We start from the raw sequence: 12,078 nt of genomic DNA on the forward strand, positions 1-12,078 counted from the left end.
ATCTCCCTTAATTCTGTCCTCACTCCTCACTTCCGGAGCCCCACTGAGACCCACACTGGTCCGGGTGCTCCCCTCGCCTGCCTGCCCTGATGCCAGCTCTGCCATTGCCTCAGAGCCTTGTCCTGGCGCAGCTTTACTGGCTGCACCTGCCTGGCTTCCTGCTCTAATCCACCACCTCCAGACCACGAAGTTGCCTCGGGGGGAAGGCCTCCAGCCTCGGGCAGGGGGTGGCGGACCCACTGGGTCACCTGGGAGGCCCAGCCGCAGTTCAGGAGGTGGGCAGTGCCACAGACTGGCCACACACAGATGCTGAGGCTGAGCTCTCAGGGTCTGGTGGGCTGGCAGGCCTTAGGGCCAAGAGCCTTTGTCACGTGGGCCTGGAGGCCCCAGAATGAGCAAAGGGTGGGAGGGGGTGTGTTTCCTCTAGGGTGGAGGGGAAGCGTGGGACCACAGGGAAACTGCCCTCACGTCAGGGACTGCCCCCAAGCACCCGTGTCTGGCTGGATTCTGGAGGAAGGCTCCAGTGGCCCCGCCCTCCTGACAGGTCCCCACGCCCGCACACCGGCTGCACAGGACCCTGCCCGGGCAGGCGGGTCCCAGGTGTGGCGCTCTTGGCAGAGCTAAGCCCCGTGTCCCCTCCTTGTGGTCAGCACACTGTACAACAAGCGGGAGGGACCCGCAGGAAGTACCAGCAGCACGTCCTGAGGGCCAGCTGCATTTTAAATGCTTCCGTGCAGAGATGCACATAAAGGAGCGTGGCGCCGAGGGACGCGAGGGACGCGTGTGTCAGCCGGTCCCGGCCAGGGACGTGGAGCACTTGCGCCACACCCGGCTGGGTTGTCACAGGAAGCTGAGCGCCTGGCCTCGGTTAGAACTTAGAAGTCCCCGGAAAGGCGGGTGGTGGTCTCCGCAGGGCCAGGTTGTACATCACGGTGGGCCCTACATGTGGCCCTTGAGTGTGCCCTGGATGAGCTCTGATGGCTGCATTTCCATACATTTTGTGACACACGATCATGTGTTCATTGGTATTATTTGGGCACATAAGGGTGTTCTTTATAATGGATGATATTTGAAAATTAAGAAACTCTGTAACATTTCTTAGCACCCCAAAAAAACAGTTCCCTAAATGTAATTGCAATTTATGTTTAGAAGTAGCAGCCTGGAGTAAGAACCACACTGGAATACTGTGCTTGAGCCACTCGGCAGAGAACCATCGACCATGAACCACAGGCCAGGCCTCGTCTGAGGCTTATCTCTGCATTATTTGGAAGCATTAAAGAAAAAAGCCTCCTGTCCAGTGGGAGACCTCAGGAAGCGCCCCACGGGGGGTAGGGGGTCCCGTCGGGGGGGGCCGGCTGGGTTCCCATGGGTAGGGCAGGGCCTGGCCTGTGTTGGCCATCTGGAGTGCTCACACAGCTAACCCTAAATGGAAGGATGCATTGATTTGGGTCGTGTATAATGAGCAGAAGTTTTTGCTAGAACACATGTTTTTTAAAGTGCAAACCGGAAGCAAAATGCAACCAAAACACAAATCCGTGGCTGTGGGTCGGGCATTGTTGAATGGAAATTTCAGCTAACCCCCTGTCTGCTCTTTGACAGTCATGACAGAACCATGCAGGACATTGTGTACAAGCTGGTTCCGGGCCTCCAGGAAGGTGAGTGTCAGCGTGTTGCCCCACAACCCCTGCGCGTGTGGCACCGACATTTTCCGCAGGGCCTGGTCCTGCCAAGGAGCCTCCTTTCTCTGGGGCCACCACCTGGGTGCCCCTGCTCGAGTTAGCTGGCACCCTGTGTGCTGGCCCCACTCTGCCCCCACATTTGGGAAGCGCTGGGTGTGTGCCATGTGTGCCAGCCCTGAGAGCGCAGCAGGGAATGGGGCACCCCCTCCCTCATGCATGCAAGGGGGTGAGGCCGGCAGCTGGCCGTCTGCAGGTTGACTGTGTTTAGTCCGTCTCACTGAGAATAGAAAGAAGTGGTACACATATCCTGAAAGTGGAAGTGGCTGCTCTTTTTAGTGTGTTTCCGCGGTTCTGAACGCTGAGCCTTCCTAGTTCAGCCCTTCCTGTGGGAGGACTGGGGAGGGACACTGTTCCTGATGCCATCCCTGGCTGGGCGGTGGGCTGGCACGCCCGCACCACTGGATCTCTTTCAAGGGCAAGAAATGTTGAGAATTCATTTGGGCTATATTTTCTCACTGTGATATTTCAGATGAAGGCTGAGACTTAAAATGACAGCCTCCATGCCAGGTCCGGGGGCCTTACCTGGCCTCACGGCGTAGTTTGGGTGGTGATGCTGTCGTAGTCGTCTTTCACTGTTCACAAAATTCATTCTTGCAAGAACTTGAATTTCCTGAGTGTGTAGAGATGGACACAATCATATTTTGATATCTGAAAAGGTTTTTATTTCTGGGAAAGGCAGAGAATACATCAAAATAAAATATTGGTATCTTAAAAAATTATTATAGAGTATTTTAAACATACAGAATTAGGCAGAACCTCATAAACACTCTATGCATTTCCTACCCAGCGTGGCACTTGTCACTGGTGGTGAGCGCATGACCCTACTGCTCCTTATTTCATCTGTAAACGTCGCCATTTATATCCCCAGAGGTCGGTTTGTAAAGCACGTGAGTGACCACAGCACGCTGTGAATCTAAGCAGAGTACTGGTTCTTCAGGGTCGGTACCCAGGGGTGCTGACATGACCACCTGTTTCAGTCCGGATCCAGGTCTGGTCTTCCTCAGGCAGACAGTTCTGCCCACTTGGACCCTTGTCTCCAACTCTGGGCTGGCAGCGGGCACCCATTCCTGGGAGCTGGCATCTTCAGCTGGCTCCTTCCAGGACAGGTGTGGCAGCCTGCTGCGTGTGCCCGCGCGCCCGAGGCTGTTGAGGGACCATGGGCAGCAGAGCCAGCCATGGGTCCGCTTACGGGCGGAGGCTGCCCCGCGCACGACCTCCCCACCGGGGGCCCCCGCGCACCCGCCTCCCCACTGGAGAGTGCCCCACGCGCGCCTCCCCTCTTAGTCGCCCTGACGCTCAGTCCCTGTCAGAAGAGGCTCACGCAGAGGGCGGCAGTCGCTCACTGCTGCTCCAGCCGTGTCTGGATTCGAACACGTTTGCATCTCCTCAGTTCACTGTGGCCACTGTCCTTTTTGAATCCCTGTCCCCTCTCTGGCCAGGTCGGCTCCCAGGTCCCTCATGAGTCTGAGGAGGCCTTGCCTCTGGCATGGGTGGGGTCTGGGCTCATCTTGCTGACCGCCTGCCACCACGCAGTCCCAGCCTGTGGAGCCCAGGTTTCCCTAGACTTGATGTGGCATCTCAAGGCCATGGTCAGTGTGTTGGGTGCTCCGTGACACGTTTTAATGGAGCTTTTGCTTATGAAGAAGATGGTGCATGTAAAAGACCCTACTGGCTTCCTGTGCTGTGCACCTGGGGTGCTCACACACCCTCGCTTGGTGTGCAGAACGGCGCAGGTGGGAGCCTGCCGAATGTGGAACTCCCACCTGAATGTGGAAGCGGCAGACAGACCCCAAGGTTTTCCAGGCTCATGCTCCCAGCGCCGGGGCCACCCAGGGCCTGCTCCCAGCCAGGGCCTTGTCTGTCTGGCAAGGGCTCACTCTCTGTCTCTCAAACGTTCAGTTTTTGTTGATCTTCAAAGATCTCTGTAGTTTTGGAACCCTTAGCAACTTGACAGTTTCCTTGATACCGAGTGTGTGTGCTTCCTTTGGTTTCCTTTGCTACACCAGCAGTCCTGACCCAGTTCCTCCGGTGGGGGCCTCTTCCCAGTTCTCACATAAAGTTTCCTGGGGGGGCGGCCTGTCGGCGCCTCTGGGCACTGTCTTCTGCTTCCCGCCCTCTCTCGCATTCTAGGAACTAGAAGTCAGCTGCTCCTGGATGTGGGCCGCCGGCTGCCTCTGTGTTTCTGTTCTCTTGTAGATGAGACCTTTTTGGTAGAGAATTGGTTTTTTTAGTTTGTTATTTCGTCTTTTTATAATTTTAAAAGACCTGTCTCCCCAGAAGCAGCTTCCCTATCTATAAATTTGTCTAAGTATCAGTTTTCAGTAACGTGCTGCCCTCCCTCTTCCTGCGCACCGCTCGGGGCTTGCCTGTAGTCACGCTCGTCAGAGCGCTGGGCTGTGCTCCAGACCTGGGAGTGCCTGGCTGTGCACCCGCTTACCAGTCCTCCTGATGGGTATTTAAGATGTTTCTCATCTTTCATTTAACCAAAGGGGGATACTGTGAACATCCTTTTAGATACTTCTGTGGATAGGGATGAATACGCTGTTGGCTCAGTTCTGGAGTGGGTCCGCTTGGTCGGGGCATCTGCCTCCCTGTGTTTTTCTTTCATCTCTTGGCACTACTGGCGCAGGAGTCAGTAAACTACAGGCCAGGTCTGGCTCGAGAGCTGAGAATGTTCTTACAACCATAAGTGGTTAGAAAAAATCAAAAGCAGAAGAATATTTGTGATATGTGGAAATTTTGTTAGTTGAAATTCCATCGTCCATAAATAGTTTCATTGGAACAGAACTCACGTGTGTGTCATTCTGACACCACGGCGGCCGCTGAGTGTCGGCCGGCTACGTGGACACGTGCACTGTGGCTCTCGGCAGCACAGCAGTGGGTCGACAGCGTTTCAGGAGCTGTGTGTGTTGAGACTTTTTTTTATTGCCAGTAGATGCCCCGTAATGTTAAACAAGGGAAAAGAGAAGCATGGACTACAAATGTTGCACTTTTAGGCCACAGTGAGTAGATTGTTACTGAATTGCCATTATTAGCTAGCAAGGTACGTGTTTCTTATGCAGTGACTCTATAGCTGTACTAAAATAAAAGAATATATGTGTTGATATGACCAGACTAAACACTCACAAAATATTCTCAACTTACAAGAAAGCAACATTTTGAAAGAATTGAAAATCAAAACAGAACAGTTCACAACAGCAGAATTTCTTCACAAAAGTGTATGACGCATATAAAGCCACAGTCAAAGTGAATTTCTCATTGGCTAATTTTTAGCCAAACAAGGCGGCCATTTAGTAATGATAAGTTAATCAAGTCTTACTTGATTGCAGCATCTGAAGCAATATGTTCACAGAAAATGAGTTTGTATAAGACCATCAGCCTCCGAGTGAGACCAGTTCCTCGGTAAGCTGAGTCTTTGGGAAGCAGCAGCACTAGTCAAATGAAAGACAAGGCAGATGACTTTGGGGGCCTTTCCTTGGCTCCTGATGTCGCTAGTTCTCTGTTGCTGTTCATCAGTGACTTTGAAGTGGTGGGAGGGTCAGCGTCTTCAGGCAGTCTGCACAGAACAGCCACAGGTGAGGGTATTTCCAAAGCAGGCGAGAAAATCTAATTCAGTACAGCCTGAAGTGGAATCCACAAAGATGTGTTACAGCCAATGGTAGTAAAAATATGTGTGGATCCGGAAAATGTTTAATGAGACAAATAAACCAAGCTCGTGAAAATGTGAGGTGTTTTCAGTTTCACTGTATTACTCATCAGCAGGTACTTCACAGAAAATAATTGAATCTTTCAGATGTGACTGAACCAGGAGGGTCAGCGGTAGACTTCATTTGCTCTTCGAATGTAACCATCATTAGTTGTATGAATCTTTGTCAGAATTAGAAGCTGAAATCCTGATTTTTCCTACCATATAGCATTTCAGTGCTTAGCAGTGGTAAAGGTTTTTTGTGTGCTTTTTATTTATTTATTCTTTAGCTAAGGGCAGATTGAAGTTTTTCTGAATAAAAAGCACCTTTAGCAACTATGTCAAACACTGAATGGCTTTGGAAATTATCGTTCGCTGAAGATCTGGCAATGTTTCTTAATGAATTCAGCTTAACATCATGAGGAAAACCAGTACTTGTACAAAACCTAAAATGCAATAGTCATTTTAGCAACCACTAACGTGTCTTGAATCAGAAGCAACACCAAGCTGCTTTCCAGGTCTCCCGTGCTGGCAGAAGTTAGGAGAAGCAAGATTTGCTTCAGCTTGGTTTTCTGAGCTTAAGCTATAGGTCCAGTGGGGGGTTTTGGGGCCTTCAAGTAAGTGCAAAGGCAGTTTCCATATTTCAGAACCCATTTAACTGCAGTTGAGCTTCTCTCTAACCTTTAGTGCAAAGCGACTGATTCTGCAGAGTGACCCATGACCCAGAGAAGAACCCGCTAGAATCCGCAGGTGCTTTCTGATGACTGCACTCAAATAAAACCATTTGCTTGTGAACCGATGTCTGTATTTCTGTGTGAAAAGACGTTTCCAAGAGTGAAGTATGTAAAATGTCATCACAGAACATTTGTTGAATTCTGGTGATAAGGAGCCCTGACTTTTAACCCCAGTTAAACAGCATTAGCCCCAAAGGAGTTTGCTCTCATTAGTACTACAAAAAATTTTACTCAGTGTTTATTGCCATACTTTGAATTTTGTGACTTCTGGTTTCCTGTTCTGCATGTGAGAAGCACAGAGGTCACCACTCCACCCTAACAGCAGGTAAAAGGCTGGACCATCTGAGAAATGAATAGCTCTTCTTGGATCATAAGGGAGGAAGCAGGGTAGACTGCGGCCCTGTGGTGGGAGAGCGACAGGCTGCAGGGAGTCCCAGCTTCCCAGAGCAGAGGCTGGGGCAGGAAACCTGCCCTGGGATCTCTGTAAGGGTGGACACGTGTAAGAGGCAAAAACCTCAGGGAGACCTGGCGAAGGAGTCCGCGCTTCTTTGAATTTCACCTCTAGGAGCCTGACCAAGTTCTCTCAGTAAATAGCAGAAAGATCTTCTCATGTTTCCGGCAGCAGGAGGGAAAGAGAGCCATCTGAAACACCCAGAGCACTGCCCTCTGTAACAAGGACGGAGAGCATTCACAGAGCCCCTGACCAGGGGCGGGCAAGCTTCGGCCCCTCCTGAGACACACCAGTGTTCCCCTTCTGGCCATGGGCTTCTGGGAAGATGGAGACCTCATCACAGGACTGGAGAATGCTTCCCTCCCCACTGCTCACCCGAGAGCAAGGGCCTGTGCACAGCAGCTCCTTTTACCTGGCACATCACGTCCCACCAGCTGGAGAAAGTTACGGAGGCAGAACGCAGGAAAATACTGAGGAGACAGGGCAAGCATCAAAAACAGGTGTGGCCAGGATGTTGGAACTGTCAGAGCAGAACTTCAGGCAGCTGTGACTCACACCGAAGAGCCACTGGGTGAAGGAGCCAGCGTGCCAGAGCAGGTGGGCAGGGTGAGCGGGGGCATGGAGAACCTGGGAGACAGGAAGCAAGCAGAGACTGAAGTCACTGGGCAGAAATGAAGACCGCCTTTGGTGGGCTTTGGGGCTACATGCAGCTGGGAGAGAATGCAAGGGTGAGGATGTGCAATAGAAACCTCCAAAATCAAGCATCAAGGAGCACGTACCTTTAAAACAAAACAAAAACCCAAACAGAACGTCCGGAGGCCGTGGGATAGGTGCAGAGGCGTAATACACACGAGGGCGGCACCGGAGGGAAAGACGGCAGAGCAACCGAACCAGGAATGACTGGCTCTCCCCAGATGAATGTCGGACACTGGAGAGGTCCCGGAAGCATAGGCACCAGCCAAGACAAATGCCAGGAAAGCTCCACAGGCAGATACATCCCGAAAGGAGCTGGAGTAAAAGCTCCACAGAGGGACAGAGGCGAGAGTCGCACCCTCCTTCTCGGAAACCACACAAGAGTGGAGCGCAGGGAAGTATTTACAGTGTTCAGAGAGAAAACACAACCCAGAATTCTGTGCCCTGTGAAACTACCCTCAAAGTGAAGGGGAAATAAAGACTTTCTCAGAGATTGAGGGAATTCATTGACAGTAGACCCGCCTTGCAAGAAATGTTGTTAAAAGTTCAGAGAGAAGGAAAGTGATACAGATCAGAAACTCAGATCCAGTAAAGAACAAAGGAGCATCAGAGGAGTGAGGGTAAAAGTAAGACTTGCTTTCCTCTGTCTGATGGTTGGCGGTCTGTTCAAGATGATGAGAACGTGCCTGAGACATACACTCATGTATGTGTTTTATGTGTATGTTTCACCAACAAAAACTCGTTTTCTCTCCTGTTACGTAAGCACCTATGTAGTATCTCAGCTTTGCCACTGAGTTCACACTGTCCTGAATATTTATTCCGCCTCTGATGGACGCGTTTGGCGGCCCCAGGCTGGGTCTTGACGTGGCGTTGGCGTCGTGGCTAGGTGGCGAGGAGCAGCTGGTCTCCCGGGAGCTGAGCTCAGCAGTGGCCCTGTGGCTTCTCAGGCTGAGGTGCCCAGAGGGTGTCAGGATGCACAGTGGGTTTTGTTGAGCTGCTCCAGCGAGCAGGTGACCCGCTCCCTATGATGCATCCCCAGCTGGGCCAGCCACCAGGGCATCGCCACGTCTGCCGGCCTCTCCTGTCTTCCCTCAACTCGCACAGCATCCCATGTCCACTTCTAATTTTCACAAAAAGCAAGATCACAGTATACCTAGCACATATTGTGACCTCTCTTCTAACAATATATTGTGGTGCTTCATGTCCCTGAGACACATATCATCTTTTTTTAGTGGCTGCAGAGTCTCCCACGGAGACAATGATCTGCCCTCTAACCCAGGTAGCCAGTGAGTTACTTTATCCTGTGGGTGGGCTCAGTGAGCGGCGGGTGCTGTGGTATTGTGAATGCAGGGTTGCGAAGGGTCTGAGGCCCTGCTGGCCTCAGCTGGAAGTGTCTGCTGGAGCAGAGGGTGGGGTGCGTGGTGGGGGCGTGGACCCCTCTGGTGGACCTGGCCCATGGGACAAGTAGCATTTTAGTCGTCCTTGTTGCAGTGTTGTAAATAAGCCCCAGTGACTATCTGCATTCATACCTCCTTGATCACTTACCTGGTTATTCCCAGCGGAGGAATTTTTGGGTCAGCAGTTAAGTTTTTAAACACTTTTCATATATGGCCACGTTGCATTTTTGAAAAGTTGCCCCAGGTGACATTTCTAGACCCATATATTCCTGACATTGAGCACTGTTGCTTTGATGAGTGAAGATTTTTAAATGGGAACTGGAGCAAGGCATTTCAGGGTGTTAGGTGGAGGACCAGCACGTCTGCCAAAACCCTGCTAGGAACTGCTTTGTACCCACAAGTTGTGCATTTAAGGCCTTCATGCCCAACCAGCTTTTATCTGACCATTTAATGGAAGCGTTTCTTTGTAAGCTCATCCCAGATTATCCAGGTGACTCTGGTCTGGCGCTTCACCGAATTGGTTCCTCCGCTGCCTGCACTCATCGTGCAGTCGGGCGGTGTCTGTTTCCATCTGTGCCTGTTGCCCCAGGCATCTGCCCCTTCCTGCACACTCAGGTGTTTTGAAGTGTCTGGGTAGGGTCCAGGAGGGCCCACCTGGAGATCCTGGCTCTCTCAGAGCTCGTGGTGTGTCAGGGAGACAGGCATGAGGGTGCAGAGTTCAGTGACATGTCAGTGGGCCAGCTGCAAACACGTTCTCATAGTGATGCACAGGTCATTGGTTTGAGCAGATTTTCTTTGCTACCTGCTTTGTGGCCTTTGGGCAAGGATAGGTCACTTCATTATCTGTACGTGAGCTTTAGAGTCACAAGGGTGGGACTCCTGATAAAAGTTGGCCAGTCGCTGCCTCGTGTCTCAGACTGGTCTTCTGGAGTGTGCAAGGTGCAGCCAGGTCCTGCTGTTCTTTCGCCGCCTGGAGAACCTGTGGTGCAGCCAGTGGGGGCTGGCATCCTGACCACCAGGGGGTAGGGGCCCGTGGACATTAGTGCTATGGGGGCCAGCCAGCAGGGAGCCCTTGCTCTGTGGGGGGATCTAGGCGAGCTGCAATGGCCAGCCATGGACACCAGGGGACACTCTACCCATCAGACACACCCGGTTGTCCATGAACTGCTGAGGCGCCCACCCTGCAGGTGCTAGCAGGGGACCCTGGCACAGGCTGCCCGTGCCCTTCCCTTAGGTAATGAGAGCTTCTTCGTGGCCCCTTGATGGCCTCTTTGGGCTCAGAGGGCCCAGTGGCCGCGAAAGGATGCCAGGAAAGCCAGCAGCCTGGGTTGGATGTGCTGCCCAGGAGCCTCCTGAACGTGCATGAATGCCAGCGTCCCAGGGCATGGTGGCCGAGGGCCGAGGAGGGCCCGTTGAGTCTGGGGAGGCCCCTCTCGCCCTGCCCGGCCTCTGGCAGCTGGCGCACGCTGGGCGCTGGTGGGGCTCGGCCAGCCGGGGGGGGCGGCACTGGCCAGTCCAGGCCCTGCTGCTGTCTGGGGCTGGCGACGGCTCCCGCCTCTTCATCACATCTCTGGGATCTGCTCTGTCATTTCCTGCATATGATGCTTGTGAACAGATCTTTAATGTCATTCATTACCTACTTAAGATTAAAGATTATATGTTAATTTTTAATAGCGGAAATGAGAAAACAGAGGGAATTCTACCACAAATTAGGCATGGAAGTGCCTGGAGACATCAAGGGGGAGACTTGCTCTGCAAAGCAACACTTAGATTCCCATCGGAATGGTGAGTGAGCGTCAGGGTGGTGATGGGGAGCTTGGGAGTTTACGGAAGAGGCTGACTGTGGGGCAAGGCGGCTGTGGGGGACGCGGGGCCCGTGCGGACATTTGGAGGGTTCTCGTCACTTCTGGTGTGATGGGAAAATGGGGCAGAGCTGAGAATCGGGGGTCGTGGACAGAGGGGGCCACATGGTGGGTGATGTGAGGGAAGCACAGGGGGGCCCTCAAAACTGCAGGGAGGTGGGGTGCAGTGTGTGGATGGTGTGGAAGGTGGGCTCCTGAAGACCCTTTGGTTTTGTTTTGTTGTGGAATGGCCAAATGACACTGGCCACTGCGTAAAATTACTGGTATTTAAAATCTTAGCTGCCCTAACAGAGTGTTCGATTCTTGATACCATGCTATTGTTCTAGTGGACCTCACAAATTCCTAAGAAATTTCTAGACTGCCCTGTATTTCTGACACTCTGAGAAGAAAGGAGAGGGCCTGGCTGTTTCCCTAGGAAGATGGAGCTGACAGCTAACATCCCAGGCCCTGGAGAGGCAGTTAGGGATGTGTTTTGGGATCCCAGGACCTGTCCCCACTGCCTCAGCTGAGGCGAAGCCTGACTTTTAAATGTGCTGTTGGAGCAGTAGAGGTTGCGGGAGCCCACGTCAGTGAGTGGGGGCGACGCCGTCACCTTGCACAGCACATGGGGTCTGCTCCATGCCCCGCCCGGCCGCCTGCAGCTCCCTGGCAGCTCCTGCACGTTAAGGAATGCGGCATCTTACTAGACACTCTGTCTGCCAGCTCGTCTCTGACTCATGCTCTTTGGGTCCAAACCCTCCTATTAGAATAAATCTTTATAGCATTTTAAGTATACTATAGAGTTAAAAAAAATACTGGCTTAACATTTTAGACTTTGTAATACAGTATTTTCTGTATTTTTAAAAGGTGAAACCAAAGCAGATGACAGTTTGAGCAAAGAAACAGCAGAAGAGAAGCCGGAAGAGGACAACGACTACCACAGGAGTGATGAGCAGGTGAGGGTTTTCTAGAACTGCTTGCTCCCCTGTTTGCACACTGCGGTTGTTCACACGCCCGTGGCAGAAAGCGCCCAGTGAGCCCCCCCACGGAGTGTTTTCTAGATCAAAAGAAGGTGAGGAGCAAAGTGCAGGCGCTGGGCTGTCGGTTCCCTCAGCTTCCTCCCTTCGTGCTCTCTGAAGTTGTGTGTGTGCTTGTGCTCACGCGTAAGAGCTCAGCCTGCACCACCCGGGTCCCTGGCCCGCTCTGCGGGCATCCCAGAATACTGTGGTGCCTCGTGCTTTTCTGTGCACAGGCAAATGCCATGTAAGGGGAAATGGACCTAATGGTATATTAAAAGAAAAAGTGTGACACTGAGACACCTGTTTATTGTGATTTACTACACTATCTTATTGAAAGAGAAGTAATCACAGATGCTGCAAAAGAATCGGATCACACTGTGTATCTTTTCAGCAGAGTAAGTCATCTTGCAAACTGCAGCAGCCGTCACTCAGAAACAAGAAAATGCCCGTTATGACCGACACCCAACAAGTCGTCTGAGGTCACCTCTAGGGCATGCAGTCAGGAGACTTAGAGCTGAT

General features: G+C 52.1%; 1 protein-coding gene across 10 annotated transcripts in view; it reads left to right on the plus strand.

Annotated features, from left to right (window-relative positions):
* PCGF3 (polycomb group ring finger 3) overlaps positions 1-12,078 on the plus strand; it is a 77,616-nt gene that overhangs the window by 22,461 nt on the left and 43,077 nt on the right. For all 10 annotated transcript variants that reach the window (XR_012131852.1, XR_012131851.1, XM_073237891.1 and 7 more), the window contains 3 exons: positions 1,600-1,655; positions 10,374-10,484; positions 11,408-11,496. Coding sequence is in view for 8 of the 10 variants with exons in the window: in XM_073237891.1 (XP_073093992.1) it covers positions 1,600-1,655; positions 10,374-10,484; positions 11,408-11,496 (256 nt within the window). In the remaining 2 variants the exon portion in view is untranslated. The remainder of the gene's footprint in view (positions 1-1,599; positions 1,656-10,373; positions 10,485-11,407; positions 11,497-12,078) is intronic.

This window comes from Manis javanica, chromosome 5, assembly GCF_040802235.1.
Source record: "Manis javanica isolate MJ-LG chromosome 5, MJ_LKY, whole genome shotgun sequence".
Taxonomy (NCBI): Eukaryota; Metazoa; Chordata; class Mammalia; order Pholidota; family Manidae; genus Manis; species Manis javanica.